Raw genomic sequence first — 24,418 nt, 5'->3', positions numbered from 1 at the left:
TATCCTTTTCCCACTAGAGAAGTGTGGTTAAAGTCAGTGGCCTGTAAATGCTACGGCTATTTTTTGATAGGGATTCAGTCCTTAATTCCATATCTACCTACGCATTCTAATGAAAATGTTGTCAAATTTTAAAAGATTTTAAAAGATCTTTTTACTGAGATATAATATGCATTTAGCAAAGTGCTATAATCTTACCAGTACAGCTCAGTGAATTTTTGCATGTGTAAACATCCATGTAACTGCCACCAGATCAAGAGAACACATTTCATCACTTTCACTGGTTCCTTCATGCCTCGAACAGGAACTGTTTCTCCCCAGAGGAAATCACCTTTCTGATGTCTGTCACCATATATATTTTTTTCTCATTTATTGTGGTATAAGAGGCACATAGTAAGAGCATACAGTGTACTATTTTTAAGTATATGGCTTGATGGTTGATGATTTTTTTTTTTTACATAGGAATATGTACATGTGTAAATGATTACTCATGTAAAGATTACCTAGAACTAGGTATGGAGTATTTAGTAGCTTTTAAAAAAGAGCAGCTTGATTGAGATATAATTGAGATGCTATGAAATTCACCCTTTAAAAGTGTATAGTTCAGGGGCGCCTGGGTGGCTCAGTCGACTGAATGTCTGTGCAGGCAGTGTAGAGCCTGCGTGAGATTCTCATCGCTCCCTGCCCCTCCCCCACCCACTCTCTCTCTCCCTCTCTCAAAATAAATAAATAAACATTTAAAAAAGAAAGTGTACAGTTCATTAGTTCTTAGCACATTCACAGAGTTGAACAGTCATCACCACTGTCTAATTTGAGAACACTTTCATTACCCCAAGGAGAAACCCCATGCTCATTAGCAGTCCCTCCCAATTCCTCCTTCCCCTAGCCTCTGGCAGCCATTACTCTAGTTTCTATTTCTGTAGATTTGCCTATTGTGGAAATTTCATGTAAATGAAATCATACAGCAGTGGCCTTTCACTTGAGAGTTGACAGGCTCCTTCACTGGCATAATATTTTCAAGGATCACCCATGTTGGGACATACATTATACGGCGTTTTTTTATTGCTGTACAATATTTTGGTTTTTGGATGATATCACAGTTTGTTCTTTTGTCTGTTGATAGACGTTCAGGTTGTTTCAGCTATTATGAATAATGCTGTGTGAACATTTGTATACACATTTTTGTGTGGACATATGCTTTAACTTATCTTAATACCTAGGAGTGGAATTGCTAGGTCTTTTGGTAACTCTGTGTTTAACATTTTTAAAAGCTACCAAACTGTTCTACAAAGTTGCCGCACCATTTTGCATTCCCACTAGCAATGTATGAAAAGTTCCAATTCTTCACATTCTCACCAACACTTGTGATTGTCCATTTTGTTTATTATAGCCATCCTAGTAGTTGTGAAACAGTTTCTCAATCCCATTTCCTATACCTGGAACATCTTTCCTTTCCCTGCCCATCTTAAAAATCCATCTTTCAAATTGTACCTTCTCCATAAAGCCTTTTCTTGACCACCCCAACTGGAAGTGATTCTTTCTTTCTTTAAATTCTCTAAAATATTGCTTATATCTCTCTTGTGGTGTATTTATATCCCTTATGTTGTATTTCTTTGTATATCTTTATCATAAAGATACAAAGTTACCACAAATGGAACTAAAATGGAAGGTACCATATCCCATTGATGTTTAAATCCCTAGGTTCTAAGTCTCTGAGGAGGTATGTATGGTGAAGCAAGAAGATAATCTTAAAAGGCAGATTATGATATGTACAAAAGAGAAATATTAGTAACTGCTTCTGTGTGTGTGTGTGTGTGTGTGTGTGTGTGTGTGTGTGTGTGTGAGTGAGTGATGGATAACATTTTGGGAGTGCCTGCCAAATATGCCCTTAGGAAAATTACCTAATTCTAGGAATTGGGGAAGGTCAAGTCACCATATGCTACTCTGTGTTAGAAATGGGAATTATGGGGCACCTGGGTGGCTCAGTCAGTTAAGCAGCTGACTCTTGATTTCAGCTTGGTCATGATCATGGTTTGTGGGATTGAGTCCCACCTTGGGCTCTGCACTGACAGTGCGGAGCCTGCTTGGGATTCTCTCTCTTCCTCTCACTCTCCCTCTCTATTCTTGTTGTCTGTCTCAAAATAAACAAACTTTAAAAAAAGGGAACTATTTTCTTTGAAGATTTATGTTGTTAAATGATTTTTATATTTACAGAGTAATAATAAAGCAGTAGAACATTTTTCTTTTAAGTTTTCTTCCTATTCTTCCCACTGCTTAGCTCAACAATATTTTCTGTCTAAAGATCAGTGTACCCACAGAAGAAATGATATGTTGAGAAGTTGAGGATGCAGATGACTGAGAATCCTCATATCTAGACTTGCATCAGCTTTCTTATAGTAGGAATTCCACAGAAATGGAGCTGTTTTATTCATTCAAATAACTCTTGATTGAAATTAGCATTTCTGTTATAAGCCCCAGATCACAACTCTAAATTTTGGTGGGGGTTGTGGAGTTTATTGTTGTGGAAATTTGTTTCTTGTATTTTTAACCCTGGTGTGTGTGTATGTGTGTAATCTGACTTCTGAGAGTCAGCTTCTGATTCATTATCTTTCAGGAACAATATGTATTAGTAAAGATTTTAGAATCAAGTAGAATATTTATTGTGCTCATTTAAGCTATATATCTTCCTGTCCCCTAATATATCAGATGAAAAAGTGGAATGAAGTCCCCTCTCTCTTTAAGCCCTTATGCCCTCTTAAACCCTTTAGTATTTTAGTAGAGTTTTAATAATAAGCATTTATTATCTTTGAACGTAAGTTAAAAAGTATGTTTTTGTAGTATGGTTAATTTTGTGCAGTGGGGTTTGCTAACTAAGATTTTCTGTTTCCAGAGGAAGAAAAAGTGGCTTTTGTTAACTGGATAAACAAAGCTCTGGAGGATGACCCTGACTGTAAACATCTCCTACCCATGAATCCTCATGATGGCAGTCTTTTCAAATCACTTGCGGATGGCATCCTTCTTTGGTGAGTCAAACTTTAGGTTCAGGGAGATATGTTCTTTCTGTCTCCATTGATGAACATTCCATGAAAACTACAGTTCTGCGAACAAGTGTGTAGGTATTAAAGAATTCATATTACATAGAAAATTAAGTACCAAAGCATCCCCACATTTTTCTTCAAAAGCAATGTCTTCTTTTTCTGGTGACTTTTCCATCTATTTCCTTAATGATCCCAGGAAAACTTTGAGTTATTCCTCCGATGTATTTAAAAACATTCACAGGGGGCACCTGGGTGGCTCAGTTGGTTAAGCATCCAGCCTTGGCTCAGGTCATGATCTTGTGGTTCACGGGTTCTGCCCCATGTGGGGCTCTGCGCTGACAGCTCAGAGCCCGGAGCCTGCTTTGGATTCTCTGTCTCCCTCGCTCTCTGCCCCTCCCCCATTCATACTCTGTCTCTTTCTCTCTCAAAACTAAACATTAAAAAAAAATAAAATAAAAACGTTCAAAGGGTTTTTTTTTTTTTCACTTTCAATAAGGGAGTATTGACTGGGACAGGGACATGAGGAGATGTAAAAGAAAGATCTCATTTGTGCTTAAATGAAATTAATGTTTTAAATCAATCTTGTCATATCCTTGGCTCTTTGCAGTATGTTTCTGCTCACTAGGCTGTAAACTCTCTCAGAGCATTTCTTTGTCTCTGTTGTGTGTACCGTAACTATAGTTCCAGCATACTTCTTTGTACAAAGCAGGTGTCTTTTTTTTTTAAGTTTATAAAAATAGAGAAAACTTACAAAGAAGAGAATAAGTATCACAGATATTCTTATTACCCATAATTATCTATCATTAATATTCTGGCATATTTCTTTCAGTCTTTTTACTTAAAAAGAAAAAAAAAACCCAACCTACCCTCAAGTACAAGGTACTAGTTTTTAGAATATAATATGTAAAATAGACCTTGACCTCCACCTGTAATGCTGATCTCGTCCTCTGACCTTCAGAGGAGATTCCTATTATGAGCTGAATGGATATTTTCCTGTCTTTATTTTTTGTTTATTTTTATTTTTTATTTTTAAGGGAAAAAGAGGGCACAAGTGAGCAAGGGGCAGAGAGAGAGACAGAATCCCGAGGGGCAGAGAGAGAGAGAGGGAAGTGGGGCTCACCCAAAGCGGGGCTCGAGCCCACCCGATGCAGGGCTCGAAATCATGAACTGTGAGATCATGACCTGAGCTGAAGTTGGATGCTTAACCAACTGAGCCGCCCCATGCCCCATCCTATCTTTATTTTAAAATGTAAAATAGATTCTAAAATCTAGAGATAAATTTTATATTAATTTCTTTTAAATGTTTGAATTATTGAAGTTTTAGAAAAACCATGTCTCTGGCTCTTTCTGCAACAGTAATTTTGACACTGTTGTTACCACTTTATGAAACTTGGCTTTTTGAGGATTTCTTTGTTTTACATTTCAGATTGCTGAATGTTGATGGTCATTAAATGACATAAAGACAGGGCTCACATAAAGAAAATGCAAGTTTTAAAAACTTAGGAGGAAATGCTGAGATTACTATTGTAGTGGGTGACGGATTTGTTTTAGGTTAGGGAATATTTCTTAAGTTTTAAAAAGTAAGTCCCTGATGTGAATCACAGTATAATATTTAAAGAAATGGACTGTTATTACTTTTCAAAATTTAGCTGTTTTGTCTACTTGCAAAAACAAACTAAAAAGTCTTAAATTATTTAACTTAAATTATTTATCTTAAATAAACTCGGAGTCTTAAACTAAATTATTGTCATTTTCTCTTTAGCAAGATGATCAACTTATCTGAACCAGATACAATTGATGAAAGAGCCATTAATAAGAAAAAGCTCACCCATTTCACTATTTCTGTAAGTATTTGTCCTTTGCTAGTAATCATGTTACTGTGCTGTAAAATGTAAGGCCTTTATTAATGGGTGGTTAGGCCCAGGTGAAACCTTTTTTTACTCCAGTTTTATTGAGAAATAATTGACATACATTACTGCAATGGCTTGACTTACATATATTGTGAAACGATTACCACAATAAGTTCAGCTAATATCTATCTTTTCATAGAGATACAATAAAAAGAAACAAGGACAAAAATTTTCTCCTTGCAATGAGAACTCAGAGGATCTACTCTCTTAAAAACTTTCCTGGATATCATACAGCAGTGCTAGCTACAGTCATCATGTTGTACATTACATCCCTAGTGCTTAACTATCTTATAACTGGAAGTTTGTGCCTTTTGACCACCTTTCTCCAAATTTTCCTCCCCTCACACTTTGCCTCTGATAACTGCAAGTCTGATCTCTTTCTGTATGAATTTGGTATTTTTTGTTTTGTTTTGTTTTAGATTCCACATATAAGTGAGGTCATATAGTATTTGTCTTTCTCTGACTTATTTCACCTAACATAATGGGTTCAAGGTCCATTCATGTAAAATGTTTGATTTAACGTAATTTCAGTTTCCATAAAAACTAGGTTTTTATTAAATAAAATTCAGCTGCATTTTGTACTGAATGAAATTAAGATTCAAAGTGCTTTGAATGAACTTAAGGTAGTAGTATTCAAGTTATATAATTGTAATCATTCAGTTGTTTTTATTTATTTTTATTTTTTTAAGTTTATTTTTGAAAGAGAGAGAGAGTGCATGCACATGCATGTGAGCAGGAGAAGGGCAAAGAGACAGGAAGAGAGAGAATCCAAAGCAGGCTCTGTGCTGTCTGCACTATGGGCTCTACCCCACAAACCCATGGATCCAAAATCAAGAGTTTGACACTTAACTGCCTGAGCCACCCAGATGCCCCGAGTTGCTTTTCTAATACAATTTTTTATTTTTTCTTTTTAATGTTTGTTTACTTATTTTTGAGAGAGAGAAAGCACACACAAGCAGGGGAGGGGCAGAGAGAGAGAGAGGGAAAGAGAGAAACCCAAGCAGCCTCCGTGCTGTCAGCGCAGAGCCTGACATGGGACTGGAACTCATGACCTGTGAGATCATGACCTGCACCAAAGTTGGACGCTTAACTGACTTAGCCACCCAAGTGCCCCCAAGTTGCTTTTATTAACAAATATTTGCTTGATACTGTTGTTCTTGGTTGAAATAAGAGTACTGTATAGTTTTACCACCTGTTTTACTATTTCACAGAATTTGGGTTATTCTTTTTTACTATATGTTCTGTAGTCAGCTTCTCCCTTCAAGTCTTATTGAACTCAGGAATTTATAGTCACCACACTTTTCCCCTCAAAATCTCTAGAGCAGTGGTAGATATTAGTATTTACTAAGTACTTACTAGTTACCAGTCACTGTTCTAAACAAACTGATGAATTACCTCTTTGACTCTTCCCAGCACTCTTAAAATAAGATACCTACATTTTTACGGATGAGAAAATTGAGGTACTGAGAAATTACCCAGGATATGATCCCAGTGGTCTAGATCTAGAGCCCATCCTTATAATCACTATGGTATACTGCCACTCTTGTATCATGGTAGCAATAGCAACTAGTTAATACACTAGCCACAGCTGCAGCTATTAAAAGTGAGCTACTGCTAAGCTCTATCCTTCATTTCTATTGGCAAATACAATCCTTGATTCTGCTAAAGTTGTTTAGTCTCTTTTATGAGGAAGCTACAACCTTGGGGCAGTTGGTACATGGTTTATCTTGGACTGTTAAGGGGTACTCCCATTTCCTGTTATCCTTGAGAAGAATTGACTGTTGACTAACATGGCTTTCTTGTCTCCCACTTTCCAATAAGCCAATAATATTGCATAATCCTGGCAGGAATTCTTCAAGAAGCCATTTCCGATTGCAGTTGCGAGAAGTTTATTTTCTTTCACATCTTGTGTCAGGATGCTTTGTTTAGTATCTAATGATTGCTGAAAATATTCATATATATCATAGAATACATGTGTCACATAATTTTTTATGGCACTGACCCTGAAATGCAGTGTTTCTCACTATTGTAAAAATTTATTGTTTGGTTTTACTTTTAACATTTGTATGCTGTATGTTAAAGAAAATAAAAAATATTATCTAGCTATTTTGCAATAACTACAGGATGGGCCTGAGGCCTAAATCTTTTACAGTTTTATTTTTAGAGATAACATTCTAGGGGATAATAGTCTAGATTTTTAGGAGGCTTGAAAGAGTATTCCAAAATAGAATGGGAAAAGACAGATCTCTGAAAAGGAGCAAAGTGTTAATTTGGATATTAAATCTGTCATATTGAATCAGTAATTTTAGAGCTCTGGGAATAGATCTGCTGGGATACTACCAGTTTCCATGAAACTTTATCCCAAAGAAGCCTCATTCAATTTGTAAAGGACTGCAAAGTTGCGATAATCTAGTTTTTTACCTCATGATGATGGGTTTATGTAGTATTATGATGTATGAAAGAAGAGAAATATGATAGGATGAAAATGACATATAATATCTATGAGTGCAAGGGAGAGAGATTGAGTAGTAAAGAGACGGTTAAAACCATAGGTTTTTTTTTTTTCTTGACTAGGGTATTTTGCTTTTGTAAATACTACGTATGTTTTAAAATCTGAATTTTCACAATCTATTGTTTCTAATTTACTTTCAAAACTAGTTGATAAGACTTGAAAAGTACTTTCTCACATGTATTTTTCCTTGTGGCAATTCAGGAAAATTTAAACCTGGCCTTGAATTCTGCCTCAGCCATTGGTTGCACAGTGGTCAACATTGGTGCACAGGATCTCAAAGAAGGAAAACCTCACCTGGTCTTGGGACTTCTCTGGCAGATCATCAAAGTTGGTCTTTTTGCTGATATTGAGATTTCCAGGAATGAAGGTAGAACCATAAAAAATATTTACTTTTCATTGACATCTACTTACTACGGGAAGAATTTATATTTCATTGTTTTCCTCTCAGCTCTAATTGCATTACTAAATGAGGGTGAGGATCTAGAAGAGCTGATGAAGCTTTCTCCAGAGGAATTATTGCTGCGATGGGTGAACTACCATCTGACCAATGCAGGATGGCGTACCATCAACAACTTCAGCAGCGACATTAAGGTTTATATTTTAATGCTCAACGTTGTGACATAAATAAGGACATAGAATGTAAAAACGCAAAAGGTGTTCAGACATAAACTTGAAGTGTAATTCATAACGACACAGTGTAGAAAATGAAACTTTGTGTTTTTCTGTCTGAAGTGGAGCTCCCAATTATAATTGCAAAATCTTTTCTTTAAAAAAAAATGAGTTTCAACTGATGGTTACCAGAAAGAAAGAGGATGGGGGAATGGGTGATGAGCACCAGGTGTTGTATGGAGGTTTAGGGTTGTTGTGTTGTTGTATACCTGAAAGTAGTGTTAACTGTATGTTAACTAACTAGAATTTCAATAAAGTCTTAAAAAATAAAAAGGACAAAATACTCTTTTTGCAATAAAAAAAATTGGTTTATTGATATTTAAGAAGAAATACAACTAGCTGTGAGAAGGCACTGTGCTAGCAGATAAAGTACTTTCCTATTTCATATGCCACAGAAAGACTAAATTATAATGAAGATGTCAGTCTGTTAATTTGAACTAAAAATTCATCTGTTCACTGGACGAGAGGCCCTCGTGGACCTCTCCAGTCCAACACTCTTACTCCCACTTTGACAATAACCAGCTAACAGGAGACCAAATATCTGAGGGCACAGGGAATCGGTAGACAAAAGGAATTCTTCAGGTATGTTTCTCAACCAAAGTAGCCTGCAATGCTTCCCTCCCTACTGGGAGAGCTTGTTGAGGAAACTGTAACATTCTGTATGCCTAACAGCTCTCCCATGGTCACTTCCCTGGCAGGCATTGCCAAACTCGGTCCCTGTGACTCCTTCTTCTCTATATTTCCCACCCTCCAACCCTAGACTAATCAGCATTAGCATTTATTTGTATTTTCTGTAGATATATTAACACCTTCAATCAGATTATGTTTTTGTCATAATGGGCTTAGATGACAGTCTCTTTCTTTGAAGTGACATTATATTTCTCTTTCATCTATTACATGCTCATTTAAAATTTAATCACTTGGGGCACCTGGGTGGCTCAGTCGGTTAAGCGTCCGACTTCGGCTCAGGTCACGATCTCGCGGTCCCCGAGTTCGAGCCCCGCGTCGGGCTCTGGGCTGATGGCTCAGAGCCTGGAGCCTGCTTCGGATTCTGTGTTTCCCTCTCTCTCTGCCCCTCCCCTGTTCATGCTGTGTCTCTCTCTGTCTCAAAAATAAATAAACGTTAAAAAAAATTTTTAAAAAATAATAAAATAAAATAAAATTTAATCACTTGATTATAAAAGAGCTGATATTCTGTGAAAAAAATAAAATAAAATTTTATTTTAGGGGTGCTCTCTTATTTTAAAATTCAGTTCATCAGATATTTATTAAACCCCTCCCGTGGGGTATTCTGCAAGGCACAGGGGATACAAAGATTTAACTCTTGAGAAGCTTACCAGTTACACAGGCAGGTACACACTAGTAGATGGATGTTTCAGTTATCTATTGCTATATAATAAGCCACTCAAAAGGTAATAGGTTAATTTTTATATTTATCGGTATACCCAGAAAACTTATTTTGGGATTTTGTTTTTACCTATAGGGAGTTTTTTCCCCTGTTTCTCCTCAATGCCTTAATTAATAAATGAGTATGTCGACACTCTTAAGAAGCATTATTTGGAAATAGGGAATCTAGAAATAAACCCCAATGATGTCTAATATGATGCTCACAAAATTATATTATGTACTGTGTATCTTCCTTTCAAAAGGTTAGGATGATACAGAAGCCCAAAGGTCTACTGCAGAAATAAATGAATTCACTTTACCCTTAAAAAAGAAAACTTAACAGCTTAAAATAATATTGTTTCTCATGATTCTGTGGGTTCATGCAGCTTGGTTGAGTGGTTCTACTTCAGATGGTTTTGGTTGGGATCACTAACTCATTGGCATTCAGCTGTCAGTTGGACTGGTCTGGAGGGTGCACGAGGCCACCACTCACATGTGTAGTGCTTCACTGTGTCTCCATGAGGCCTTTCCACATGGCTAGACTGGGCTTCCTCACAGTCTGATAGTCTCAGATGGTTGGGACTTCCTACATGGAGGCTAACTTCAAGAGGGAGGAAGCAGAAGCTATTAAGGCTTGAGCTTGGAAACCCCAGAATATCACTTTCACTGCATTCTGTTGTTCAGAACAAGTTACAAGGCAGTTCTGAGTTTATTGGCTTGGAGGGTTAATGGCTGGAGGGTTCCAGAAGATAATGCTTGACCCTAATCTTAACCAATGCTGATGCTTCAGAGCTTAAACAAATGAAAAAGTGAGGAAGGATATTCCAAGTATAGGGAACAGTGTTGCTAGAAGCTTTGAGGTGCAAAACAGCATAGTGTATTCAGGAGCCTATATAAGTTTAAAGTAAAGTTACAAAGTTATTCCATTCTTCAAGATGAGGACAGTTTCTTCAGTTTGAGTACTGTTTTCCTAAATCAAATGATGTTTTTATTCATTTTAAAAGTTCTATTTCATTTCTTCCCTTGAAGGATTCAAGAGCCTATTTTCATCTGCTTAATCAGATTGCACCTAAAGGTGACCGGGATGATGGACCTGCCATTACTATTGATCTTTCAGGATTTAATGTAAGTACAGTTTTTGATTAAAATTTTTATTTCGATAAAATATACATAACAACATTTACCATTTTAACCATTTTAAATGTACATTTCACTGGCATTAAGTACATTTGCATTGTGTACAGCCATCACCACTGTCCATCCCTGAAACTTTGATCATTCTATAGTGAAATCTGTATGCATTAAACAATAACTATTCCCTTCTCCCCCAAGTCCCTGGTAACCACTGTTCTACTTTCTATCTCTATGAATTTGACTAGTGAGTCCAGTCAAATTTAGAGTGTAATTTTCTATAGGCAGCATTCCCTGGTGGAGCCCTTAGCTCTTCATTAAACCTTGGCCCTTTGCTCTTCTTAAGTTTTTTCATGCCTTAGGCTTCACATCTCCATGCTAAGCCATCTGGCTGTCATAACTGACAAAAAAGAATTGAAGGATTCTAATCTGGAGTATGTGTGGAATCAACCCTACATCCACATTTTCCTGGTGCAACATAACCGGAACTCACCAGGGTGCTTTTGTGGCTATCACCGCGTCCTAGGAAAGGGAGCAACAAGCCATTATTAGATTGCTAAGCAACTGATTATCAGTTCTTTCAACTTCTGTTCAGAAATCTACAAAATAAAAGATGGCTGTTCTTAGTGTTTACAGTGTAGGGAGGACTGATGCAGATCCTGACTCATCTAACACATTTCCCAGGAATCCCATTTTTTAGCATAAGTTGTAAATACTGGGGATGGTTCTATCTAAATATTAAAATCGATAAGACTATAGTTTGTATGATAATCTATTAAGTACTTTAAGTGCAACCTCCATAATCGTTTTAAAGGCAAATTGAGCCATTACAAGTTAATCATACTTTACATTATTACAATAAAACATTTGAGAAAGTATTGCAAAACTGCAAAATTTACAAATTAGTTTGAGTAAAAAATTAGGAAATTTAAAAACCTATGGAAAATTTCAAACATAATAAAAATGAATAAACCCAATATAATGTGCTCATGCCCCAGGTTCAACAAGTATCAACTCATGGTCAATCTTCTTTTGTCTATCACCTATCCTTCCTCTCCCATGTTTTTTTGAATCAAATCCTGGACATCATATCATTTCATTGATAAGTATTTCAGTATGTATTTCTTTTTTTTTTTTTAACGTTTATTTATTTTTGAGACAGAGAGAGACAGAACATGAATGGGGGAGGGGCAGAGAGAGAGGGTGGCACAGAATCGGAAGCAGGCTCCAGGCTCAGGGCCATCAGCCCAGAGCCCGATGCGGGGCTCGAACTCACGGACCGCGAGATAGTGACCTGAGCTGAAGTCGGACACTTAACCGACTGAGCCCCCCAGGCGCCCCTCAATATGTACTTCTAAAAGATAAAAAAAAAAACAAACCTTTAAAGATATAACCATAATACCTTATCATACCTAAAACATTAACAATAATCTGTAATATTATCAAAATATTTAGTCAACACTGACATTTCCAATTGCCTCATAAATGTCAGATTTTCTTTTCATAGTTTATTTGGATCAAGATCTAAATAAGATCCACATATTATAATTTGTTCATGTCCACATTAGGAACTTTTTATTGTTGTTTAATAGCATTGAATCTATCACTTTCTCTGATTTTGTTTACATTTTTACTTTTTTGTAACTGGTGCACAGAATGAGGTAAAATTCTTGGTCATAATATACGCTCATCATGGACCCATTCATGTCCCTTTTTTTATTTATCTTTATTTGTAGTTGTTTGTTTTAAAATTAGAACAAGTCCGTCCATATGGACCCTCAATCCAAGAAAGCTAAGACCTTGATATTAACTTACATTTAGCTCTATACGTCCCTATTCCATCTTTCTGCCTCACCTTAATATGATAATCACCATCTTGAATCTTATGTTCATTGTTCTTTTGCTTTTTTATATAGTTTTCTTTCAAACAAATATATTCCTTACAAAATTACCTTTTTCATTCATTTTACTTTTTAACTTCACATGAAATTTATTATCTTGTATTTAAATTACTAATCTTTATTTTGAACGTATTATATTGCTAAGAGTCACTCATATTGTTCTATATTACTGAGTACATACAACACAGTTTATTCATCTGCTTTCCTGTTGACAAGTATTTGGTTTGTTTCCAGGATTTTGCACTTGTGAAAAGTGCTGTCCTTCTGATTTTAATATGATTTTATTTGTGTCCCAGCTTGGTTTTCATTGAGAAAAGAATTTATTGAAAATATTATTCAGGGTAGAATGGTTGAGACAACTAAGCCTCTTAGCCAAAAGGCACTCCAGTATATGGCCTTGACCAAATTATCAATAATTTGACCAGTAGGAGCTGTTTGATATGATATTTGAGAGTTTTGTTGAGTATTGCAGCAATGAGGGAGAAGTATTCCTCTGATCCCAGCAAGAAAACTCAAGAGAAATTGATTTAGAATTTCTGCACATTCTGACCTTATTTTGACCTATCATTTAATATATTTCCAGAAACGTGATTGCTTATAAATATGTATATCAGTAAACAATTATGCCAATCAAAAGTTTGACCATTTTTGTCTTATTTTGTTATTTAGGAGAAAAATGACCTGAAGCGTGCTGGATTCATGCTTCAAGAAGCAGATAAACTGGGCTGCAGACAGTTTGTTACTCCTGCAGATGTGGTTTCAGGCAATCCTAAACTTAATTTAGCTTTTGTAGCTAATCTGTTTAACACATACCCATGCCTCCATAAGCCCGATAATAATGACATCGATATGAATTTATTGGAAGGTATGTTCTTTTTGCCTTAAATTGCTTCACTGTAGTATCTTCTTGTGGTGTTGACCTGCTTCAGTGTCAGAGGTAGGGAATGATGGTGGGAGATGAAGTTTACTGTGTGTAGGCATGTGCATCCATTAAAACGTTCATATAGGGAAAGTGGTTATTGGTTTTGGTTCAGAGAGAATGCTGGGGTAAATCTTACTTGTCTGTCATTTCTGCATAAGAGTTTAGTGAAAACTATCATACATTTAAAATAGTCTCTTAAATGACCACATAACTCCACCACCAATATGGACAATGAATTATCTATTGGAAAAAATAATCATTTTGTAGCTTTTTTTCTCCTTTGAAAGCTACAGTTTGACTCCAGTATTGTTCTCTTTTTAATGTTTTTAATGTACATGAAAAAATTTTAAATATTCATTACTTGTCGTGTGTGGGCTACTGTTATCTGTCTCATAATTTATAATACTTTCCTATTTTGCTTCATGAAATGCAGATTTGACCCCTCCTAATGTAGGTACTGTATTTAGTACTTTTCTATACTCTAAATGTATTCATTCTGAAATTCTTTGTATTAGTACTATTTATTCTTTCTATCTGAGTTGATATTTATTTTTTGCATTGTTCATGCTGTGTTTTTTCTCTCTTAATATGCCTAAAGAATGATGACAAGGAAGAAACACAAATGAAACTTACTTAGAATATCAGAGCAAGGTTTGATTATGTAAACTCTCCACCGAATTTGCCTTCTATAATGCTGGGATATTATAGTTGTAAATACATTTAAAATCAGTTTTGACAATTGGATTTCATGATGTAAAGCCTTTATCCCTCTCCCGTGAATAAACAAACTTACCTTTCAACACAAGTAATCTTTGAAAGGATCTATTTAGGTTCTATAACATTTTTTTTTTTTGGTATTATTTAGCTATGGTACATTTCTTGAATGTCATTGAAGCTTACAATATATGAATCATAACAACAAAAACATTCTCACCATCTAGTTCTTTGTCCCCATCTTTGTTTCCTAGCCTCTCTTCTCTTCTTCTCTCATTCTCACACTCTCACAGATACGCCCAAACCCACAGTAGTATCAGAACTAAAGGTAAAAACAATGGCAGCATTCAGAGCTAGGGACTGATCCTAAAATATTCTCACTAGTTGCCCTGGTTTGGAGAAGGCAGTCTTCAAGTAGGGATTCTTGGCGGGGAGAATTCGATGTTGCAGTGCTTATTCTCTCAGGTCGCCCACCGTACTCCCTTCCCTCCCTGGGGAGATAGACTGAGAAATCAGTTTCATGTTCTTCTCTTTGACTGCCACAACCAGAGGTCCATTTCCTTGATGCTTTATAATTACATGTTTTTGATTAATGAAAAAAGTTTCAGATTTAATAAATATATTCTTTGAGGAATATGATTAATTCAGTTCACTCTTCCTGAGGTCCGTAAAATAAAGACTATATTCTTTACATAGATTTGTACTTGAGAGGGAGCATAGATAAAAGTGTAGATCTTTCAGCAGAGACATTTAGGGTGAGGGATTAGAACTTAAAAAAAAATTAAATAAAAAGGGAGACTGCTAAGTTTTTATCAGTCTGGAAAATTTCAAAATCCCTCTGTATCTTACAATAGAAGGCATTGTTTAGAGTGGCATATTAAATACGATCTGCTTTTTATAGTCACTGAATTCTTGCTAGATATCTTTTCCAACTTGCTCGCTCTCCTATTTGTCATGTTTGAATTCTTTTGCTAGTGTTCAGCATGCTTTTGGAATTTTTCAGTGTGAATAGGATTGCTAAATATTTCCATTAGTATTTACTCTATTTATATAAGAAGATACTATGGGAAATATTTATCAGTCATCTTTATTTATAACATATGTATATCCTGATACATTTGCCAAAAATGTATGTAACTTTGACTGTCATTGGAATTTTTCCTCTATAAATTTTTTATAGATCTTTATAAAATTTGAAGCTTGACCTTGTCACATCCCATATTCATATATTAGTATGTCCTCATTGGCAAAGAACTTTGTATGAAATTGAGAAAATTAAAAGCCCAACTAAATATAAAAACTTCACATTAAATTGAGCCAAATTCTGAATCTCAGAATCCATTGGTGGTGATAGAAAATATATAGGCCACTGAATTACACTTTGTTCTAACTATGGGTCCACCATTTAGTATCCAAGTGACTTCTGTCAGCCTTGGTTTTTTCATCTGTAAAAACAGATTAATAATACTAATTTTGAAGAATTACAGAGCAGGTTAAAATGACCTTTCATGAATGAAAGGGTTGAGCATACAATATGTGCTCAGTAATAGTCAGGTTGGGAAGAGGAAAACACTTAACATATCACTTAGCACATTTAGTGAGTCTTAAATATATGTTAGTTCCTTTTCTTTCCTCTTAGTAGTCTGCTTGTAATATATTATGTTTTTCTGAAACTTTTTCAATTGCAGATAAGTTTGACCCTGAAAATGAAATGTCTTATAGTTCTTTCTATCTTTTATATCAGCAATTAAGATTTTACTTCTAAGATTGCTTTAGTTGTCTGCAGTACAGACAACCCTTACAATCTGGAATACATATGTTTTTGTAATGCTTTACCATGGCTCTTGCACAAATGCATAGTGCTTCTGGCTTTGAGCATTTATTTACCAAGACAACTGGAAATGGTATTAGATAAATAAATGCTCACATGTATAATCTATTTTACTTTCCAGGCATAAGAAATTAAAATAATAACTATAATTAGTAGAGAACAGTGGGAAGAAATACAAACCCCTGAAGCTTATGACAGTTTCAGAACTCAGTCAAAATATGAGTATCTTTTTAATATTATTTGCTGTATTATCAGGTTCAGCAGAGTTTGGATATTGTTTCAATTAAAAATTAGACTATTGTTACACTATCAATGTTTGTAATTTTAAAACAGAACTTGGATTTTCCTGGAAGGAAATAATGCAAAAATCCTCTAATTACTAGAAAGAAATCTATTATAGATTGTAATAAAGAAACAACTAAAAGGTAAATCCAAGTCACATGTATCAAACTGTTGATGATGGTATGTTTATATTTATGTCGCTTTAGGGAAAGTCAGATACTTAATTTGCAGTTGTTTAATAACTCCTATAAGCAGGCAAGCATGGTGTCTGGGAATATTTAGTTTAACTTGGTTAACTTTTTAAAAAATTTTTCACATAGGTTATTTATCATAAAGTGATAGTGGCAGATACAACAGACTGGCCAGTTACCTTTTATGCAAGCCGAGAAAACAAAATTTAAGAAATTATATGGCTATATCATTTAATAGGGCAAGAATTAAAGTAGATTCTGGGAAAGCTGTTAGGTATTAATGTAGAAAATCAAATAAAAATACAGTGGACAGATTATTTCCTGAACAGCTGTCACAAAAAAGAACAAAAACAAAAAAAACAAAAAAACAACCCAGAATCCTTTAGAATTTACAAGGTTTGGTTGCTCTTCTAGGTATGCAGGTTTATACTATCTGTGGCACTTAGTCTGAAGATGACTGCAGGGATGGCTCTACTGGAATGGGCCCTGAAGCTGAGATAGTTATAGATGTAGAATGGCAAATCATCCTGGGAATCCCACATGAGTCAAAGTCTGGAGAGTGACCTGAACTTGCCTATGGTTTAGAGGTGATGAGAGGTGTAAATGTTCTAGCTTTTCAGGAGTGATGAGATGTAGGTTAGACCATTGCATTGTCCCCTACCTTTGCTGAAAACAAATAATATTGCAGATAGTCACTTAGGACTGTTTGTAATCTAGGGGATGACTAGAGTGTAGACATGGCAGGGAGAGTCCATCTTGCTGTCTGCCCACTGTGTGGTACACTATAGCTGATGTTTTCCTTATAGATGGTATGAGCACTGCTATGAAGGGGATGATCAGGGAGGTTAGGTAATCACAGGTTAAATAACAGTGCCTGCTGGAGTTTCTTACTGAGGTGATCTTTGAGACCTAGGGACTTAATTGTGATGTCTTTGTCTTAGCACCCTGTGTGTGGGGCTGTGTCCCTCATGTAATTTCAGTAGTAACAATCTAAAATAACTCAGTAAGCCTGTAAAATAGTTATATCCCTTCATTGCTTATTTTTTTAATTTAATTTTTTATTTGAGAGAGAGCGAGCATGTGCCAGTGGGGGAGAGGGGCAGAGAGAGAGGGAGAGAGAGAATCTAAGCAGGCTCCACACTCAGCACAGGGTGTGATCCCATGACCTGAGCCGAAATCAAGTGTTGGATGCTCAACTGACTGAGCCACCCAGGATCCCGCTTCACTGCTTATTTTTATATTATCTGTAATTGCCTCTCCCCTTTATTGCTGTTTGCTGTGATGAAAATGTAGGTTTGTGTGTCCAGAAACTTCTCTGTGTAAAACCAAAACCTATACAAATTCGGAAACACTGCATTGGGAAAGGCATAGCTTTTGTTGCCTTGACTGCTATGTTGCCTTGACTGCTAAAAGATTTTGTTTCATTAATTTTTAGCCAATTCTTTTTGCATATAAAAACTACAGATATGACCATGTAAGTTTCTCTGTTACTTTCTGGACAGAGAAACCCATAACTCAGTAGTTCACAGACATCAAGTTAGGACTCTAGATAGAGAAATTTAGAGCAAATGGAAGTCTTCTAGACAGAGGGCAAAAAGGGACTTTGGCAATAAGAGGTTCCCCCTCCCCTAACTCCCAAGAAATTGTAGTATCACAGAAACCACAGCAAAATATGTATTGCTAGTTTGAACCTGCTGGGATGGTTTAAAACATATTCTTTGATGCCTTTTGTCCTGAATTATCAGTATGAAATTGTGTCTACTCTAGGAGAGAGCAAGGAAGAGAGGACATTTCGGAACTGGATGAATTCCTTGGGGGTCAACCCATATATTAATCATTTGTACAGGTAAATATTTTATTGTGTTTAGCTTAATGGCCAGAGTCCAACTTTTCTAGTTTCAAACCACAGGTATGTTTACATTAGAACATTTTCTAAAGATCACGAGAATTTTAACCAACATTTAGAAATTCAGAATGCTAGGGATTGGCAATACGATGGATATTTAAGGAAAGTATTATTTTAAAAAGACCAGAATATGACAATATTAGTTATAATTTTTGATGACATAAGCAACCAACTTTACCTTTGGTAAAGATAATCCATCTTACTCTTTCATAATTACTGATGAGAAAAATAATAAATTGTTTCAGGGACGCCTATGTGTCTCAGTCAGTTAAGCATCCCACTCTTGATTTTAGCTCAGGTCATGATCTCACGGTTTGTGAGTTCCAGCCCCATATTGGGCTTCATGCTGACAGTGTGGGGTCTGTCTGGGATTCCCTCTCTCCCTCTCTCTTCTCTTGGCTTGTACTCTCTCTGTCTCAAAATAAATAAATAAACTTTAAAAGGAGAAAAATAATAAATTATTTCAACTGTAACAGAATAGTGATGTTTTACAAATTGTTCTTATCATTATATCAGTATTTTTAACTATAATTCACTTTCTATTTTTGCCAAAATCTACCTCAATTATTCTGTAATTTGTTGTGTATATTTTTATTTAATTTATAGAAATAACTTTTTATGAGTAATTGTAATTTATCTTGTCTTTTCTTGTTCAAAAATGACAACACATTATCAACATTGGTAGGACTAAGAAAATATTTTACTGAATCATTTCCCACACTCTCTGGTAGTGCTAACAATGTGTCTTTCTAGGTTTGGATAAGAGGAAACCTTTCTTCTTTCTTTATTATAGGATCTACCAGCCTGCCTTTAAAAACGCAAAAGAGGGTTGCCTGGGTGGCTCAGTTGGTTGAGCATCTGACTCCTGATTTTGGTTCAGGTCATGTGATCTCACAGTTTGTAGGATCGAGCCCCACATTGGGCTCCCTGCTGACAGCACAGAACCTGCTTGGGATTCTCTCTCCCATTCTCTCTGCTGCTCCCCTACTTGTTCTCTCTCTCTCTCTCTCTCTCTCAATAAATAAATAAACTTTAAAAAGTTGGTTCAGGAAAGCATCTTGAATTCTCTGGAAATCATTTCAAACTGTCTGGGCTTCAGTTTCCCTATTTGCAAAATATGAATAATGATACCATACTAAATAGAAATATGAATTAATTTAAAGTAAAAAAGAAAAATTCATGAAATAGAGGAGAGTCCAGAACCAATACAAAAATACTTTAGTAATTTATTTATTTTTAAAAAGCTTTTTTTTTTTTTAAATGTTTGTTTATTTTGAGAGAGAGTGTGAGCAGGGGAGGGGCAGAGAGAGAGAGGGAGAGAGAGAATCCCAAGCAGGCTGTGCATTGTCAGTGTAGAGACCAATGTGAGGCTCAAACTCATGAACCGTGAGATCATGACCTGAGCCAAAATCAAGAGTTGGTGCTGAACTGACTGAGCCAACCAGGTGCCCCTTTAGAAATTTTTTTTATACAAAATTTTCCGTGCGCTTTTATAAATAGCCCAGTCAGCTCTTAGTTACCTTCATAATAGACTTTATTCTTCTATCATTCAGCACAGAGCCCAGTCCCCTTCATTGCCATAGGTGTGTGCTCAGAGTTGCAAAGTAAACTGTCATATGAATCTTAGCAAAACAACTCTGTGAACAAGCTGTTGAGGGAGAAAAGCCATGCAATACATCATAGAGCTAGCAATTTAAAAAAATCAATTGCTGTTGCTTTACATCCTTAGCATACAGAATTGAAAACAGACTCAACGGATATACTTTGAGCACTTCAGAAGAATGTGTTTTTCTGAATCCAAAATACGACTATTCTTACTTTAAGAACGCCTACTTGCTCATAAATTCTTTCCTCTTAACCTTCATTATTTAACGTGAACAGCTGCCTACTTTGTAGCTATTGCGATTTTTATGAATTTTTAAAAAGTTTTAAAAATCATATGTAAGTAATACATGCACTTATTCTCACTGTACAAGTTTCAGGAAGTATGTATGTAGAATAAAATAAAACATGATGATACTTTCTTTATATCTCCTCTATTCCTTTTTTCCTGCCCAGAGGTAATTGCTATTAACAGTCCATAGCACATATACTTAAATACTCTCGATTTTGAAAATAAATTTTATACATAGTAAACTGCATGTAGTGTTCTGCCACTTGCTTTTTTGAATATAATATGTCTTGTAAAACTTTTCATGTCCGTACATAGAGATATACCTTATTTTTCATGGTGGTCCAGGAGTCAATAGTATGGATAGTTTATTCAACAGCCCGCTATTGCCAGGCATTTAAGTTGCTTCCAAACGTATGAATACTGTCGCAATGAATGTCTTTGTGCATGTATCTTTGTAAACATTTAGAAAAAATTTTGGACAGATTCCTAGATTAGAAGTTCTGGGTTATATGATACATCCTGTCATTTTTTTTAAGCATTAAATGACCCTGTTGTATTTTTGAAGACCTAAGCCTGTCTCCATTGTGCTTAATAAAATTCCTCCTCCTTCATCATCTTTTCCTCTTGTTTTAGTGACCTTGCAGATGCTTTAGTGATCTTTCAGCTCTATGAAATGATCCGTGTGCCAGTCGACTGGAGCCATGTCAACAAACCTCCTTATCCTGCTCTTGGAGGGAACATGAAGAAGGTGAATGAGATAATCACCAAATATGTGTTATTATTGTTCTAATATAAGCCAGAGGATTTGGAGTTTCATAAAGCTTGGTAATTTGTGGTCTGTCTCCATGACTCTGATTCAACCCAAAATGTGTTAAGCTTACTAGGCCTTTTATAAGTGTGCTTTAATAAATGTTTGGAAACATGAAGACAGTTCTCTCAGCCAGACACTTTTACTGTTTTTATCTTTAACAGGTTGTAGTACTTAATGTTCTTTGAGGTACATCATAAGTGCATTCCTGTTTTATAAACATCAGAACTTGCTAAATCTTTACTGGTTATTTTGTTAATATCTTTCAACAGATATTTATTGATTACCTACTACCTGTACAGTGCAGTGTAGGGTACAAAATAATACAAGGCATGGTCCTCAAGAAGCCTAAAAAATTAGATATGTGTGTAAACAACTACAATATAGTGCAGAATACATAGAAGTAAATATGAGTTCTAAGGAAGAAAAGGCCACAGGCCACGCTTATTATGAGAAGCTTCATGCAGGAGGTGTAATCTGAGATACGAGTTTGAGAAATGGATAGAATTTTGTGAGAAGGGGACTGGAGAGGGGCTGAGGATGAGGAAAAGGAATAGTGATGGGAAAATATAAAATGCGTTTCTGGGAATTGGGGAGAATAGGTTAGCTATAACAGAGGATTCGATAGGTAAGAAGTATGAACGCTAAAAATTTTGATTGGAGCCAGATGTTGAGAACCTTGAGCTTGTGCTTTACACTAGAAACAATGGGAAGCGATTAAACATTTTTGGGCAGGACAGTGACTTGATTACAGTCGGTGGGAGACTATCAGTGGTAGATGAATGATAAAGAGAAGTGGTTGTCTTCCAGTATTCTTCCTCAAATAGGGGATGTGTGGTGTCCTTCATGTTCATGTCTGTCCTCTTGAATTGCTGCTTTAATATTCAACTTTAGTTTTGTTTTTGCTTTTCCTTTTTACCGTCTGTATCAGGATTATTTGCTTTCTAAAGTAAAATTTTGTAGGACTTTAAAATTTTTGTATTTTAACTTTATCCTTTAAAGTATGAATAATTTGAATACATAATACAAATTATGAACTCACATTGCTATAATTTATCAATATGGCTATTTTGAAACTGATCTGCATCCTCATGATTTAAAAACTATCTCTAGTTGAATAAATGGAAATATAACCATACTCCTGTATAGAAACATTAAATCTTATGAAGATAGTACATTTTTGCAAATTAATTTATAGGTGGAAAATAATTCCAGTTAGAATTCCATTAAGTCTCTTTTTGTGTATATATGGGCATATATACGTGTGTTGCAGGTTGGGATTGATAAAGTTATTCTAAAATTCCGATGGAAGAAGAAACAGGCCCAAAACATCAAGAACATTTTCTGAGAATATTGAGGCAGGAGGTGTTAGAAAAAATATATAATTTTATTATAAAGCTAAAATAATTGAAATAGTTTAATACATATATAAGAATGAAACGGAATAGAGTAGTCTAGAAACCTAATATATAAGAAGTTAATATATGACAAGATTCTTGCTAAATTTGATAATAGGGAAAGGAAAGATCACCCAAAAAATGATGCCAGAACAACTGGTTAACTACTTTGTTAGGGGAAAAAGTGGTCTTCACCATTAACCAAACAGAATGAATTCCAAATGGATTAAGGTAAACAATTAAAGGATTAAATGTAATTAAAAAATGATTACTCTTGGAATGATTTAAAAAACTACAAAAAATTGATATAATAGATTACATATAAATTTAAAACATCTCTGTGCAAAAATAAACATCATAATTAAAAACAATAAACTTGGTAAATTATTTGCAACAACTATGGTAAGTAGTTAATATTCTTAACATGTAAGTAGTCCATACAAATTAATTACTGAAACTCAATTGCTATTACTAAAATTGTAATAGCAAAATGTGAACTTGAACAATGTGAATGAACAGTTCACAGAAAAAGAATGATGAATAATACACTTATGAAAACTTTGTACCTGCAATAAAGAAATGCAATTTCAGGGGCACCTGGGTAGCTCAGTCTAAACATCTGATTTCAGCTCAGGTCATGGTCCTGTAGGTTCGTGGGTTTGAGCCCCGAGTTGGGCTCTGTGTTGACAGCTTAGAGCCTGGAGCCTGCTTCAGATTCTGTGTCTCCTTCTCTCTCTGCCCCTCCCCCGCTCATGCTCTGTCTCTCTCAAAAATAAACAGTTTTTAAAAATGCAATTCAAATAAACAATTGGATTACATTGCATCCAATATTAGAGAAAGTATTACATTTATATAACTTTTCTAGAATCAGTTTGGTAATACTGATCGCTATCTCCAAAAAAGTCCTTTGACTTAATGGTGTCACTTCTTATTATCTTTTCTAATGAAATAATCAGACAAGAAGTTGTATACCAAATTGCTTATCTTAGCAGTGTTTATAGAGGAAAAAAAAAAACTGGAAAACCCATATGATGAAGTAAAATATACCATTAAAAAGTAGTAGTATTTTTAGTGTTTTAATAATAGTGACATGGAAATGAACAGGATACAAAATTGCATATATACATAGGAATCAAATTTGTTTAAAATACACACACACATTCAAAAAGGACTTCTATTCTTCAAATCTCTAGAATGAGTATGTATGTATAGACTTTATAATTAAATTATTTGTTAAAGGGACTATATCATAATAGTGAAGTAAATGGGTAGTGTAATTATAAGAGATTTATATTTATATTTTTCAGTATTTCTAGGGATTGGACCACCTACAGTTAACATGTTATTTGATTTGCCTGTAATTCTTTTGTGAGTAGAATTCAGAAAATTTTGTTAACTAATTTTATGTAATGTTTCAAAATCAAAATGTCAGATGCAAATTTTTTTTTTTAATTGAGGTATAGTTGACACACAATGTTACAGTAGTTTTAGGTGTACAACATAATGATTGGACAACTATACTATGCTCACCACAAGTATAATTGCCATCTATCACCATACAATGCTATTACAGTCCCATTAATTATATTCCCTATACTGTGTCTTTCATCCCGGTGACCAGTTCATTCCATAACAGGAAGCCTGTATTACCTACTCTCTTTAACCCTTTTTATCCATCCCCCTCCTCCCCTGTACAACCACCAGTTCTCTGTATTTATTTTGTTTTTGCATTTATTTTGTTTGTTTTTGCTCACTTGTTTTTTAGAGTCTAAATATATGTGAAATCATATTTGTCTTCTCTGGCTGACTTATTTCATTTAGCATAATACCCTCCAGGTCTGTCCATATTGTCGCAGAAGGCAAGATCTCATTCTTTTTTATGGCTAATATTCCATTGTATGTAGGTACCACATCTTCTTTGTACCATCT

The 24,418-nt window shown here is 35.2% G+C and overlaps 1 protein-coding gene across 3 annotated transcripts in view; it reads left to right on the top strand.

Annotated features, from left to right (window-relative positions):
* The window catches only part of PLS1 (plastin 1), a 104,658-nt gene that overhangs the window by 69,036 nt on the left and 11,204 nt on the right, over positions 1-24,418 (top strand). For all 3 annotated transcript variants that reach the window (XM_015080432.3, XM_027061683.2, XM_053221362.1), the window contains 8 exons: positions 2,888-3,020; positions 4,798-4,879; positions 7,659-7,824; positions 7,906-8,048; positions 10,542-10,637; positions 13,214-13,409; positions 18,252-18,330; positions 20,918-21,032. In XM_015080432.3, coding sequence (XP_014935918.1) covers positions 2,888-3,020; positions 4,798-4,879; positions 7,659-7,824; positions 7,906-8,048; positions 10,542-10,637; positions 13,214-13,409; positions 18,252-18,330; positions 20,918-21,032 — 1,010 coding nt within the window. The remainder of the gene's footprint in view (positions 1-2,887; positions 3,021-4,797; positions 4,880-7,658; positions 7,825-7,905; positions 8,049-10,541; positions 10,638-13,213; positions 13,410-18,251; positions 18,331-20,917; positions 21,033-24,418) is intronic.

Source organism: Acinonyx jubatus, chromosome C2, assembly GCF_027475565.1.
Source record: "Acinonyx jubatus isolate Ajub_Pintada_27869175 chromosome C2, VMU_Ajub_asm_v1.0, whole genome shotgun sequence".
Classification (NCBI taxonomy): Eukaryota; Metazoa; Chordata; class Mammalia; order Carnivora; family Felidae; genus Acinonyx; species Acinonyx jubatus.
This window is presented reverse-complemented; position numbering and strand designations above follow the sequence as displayed.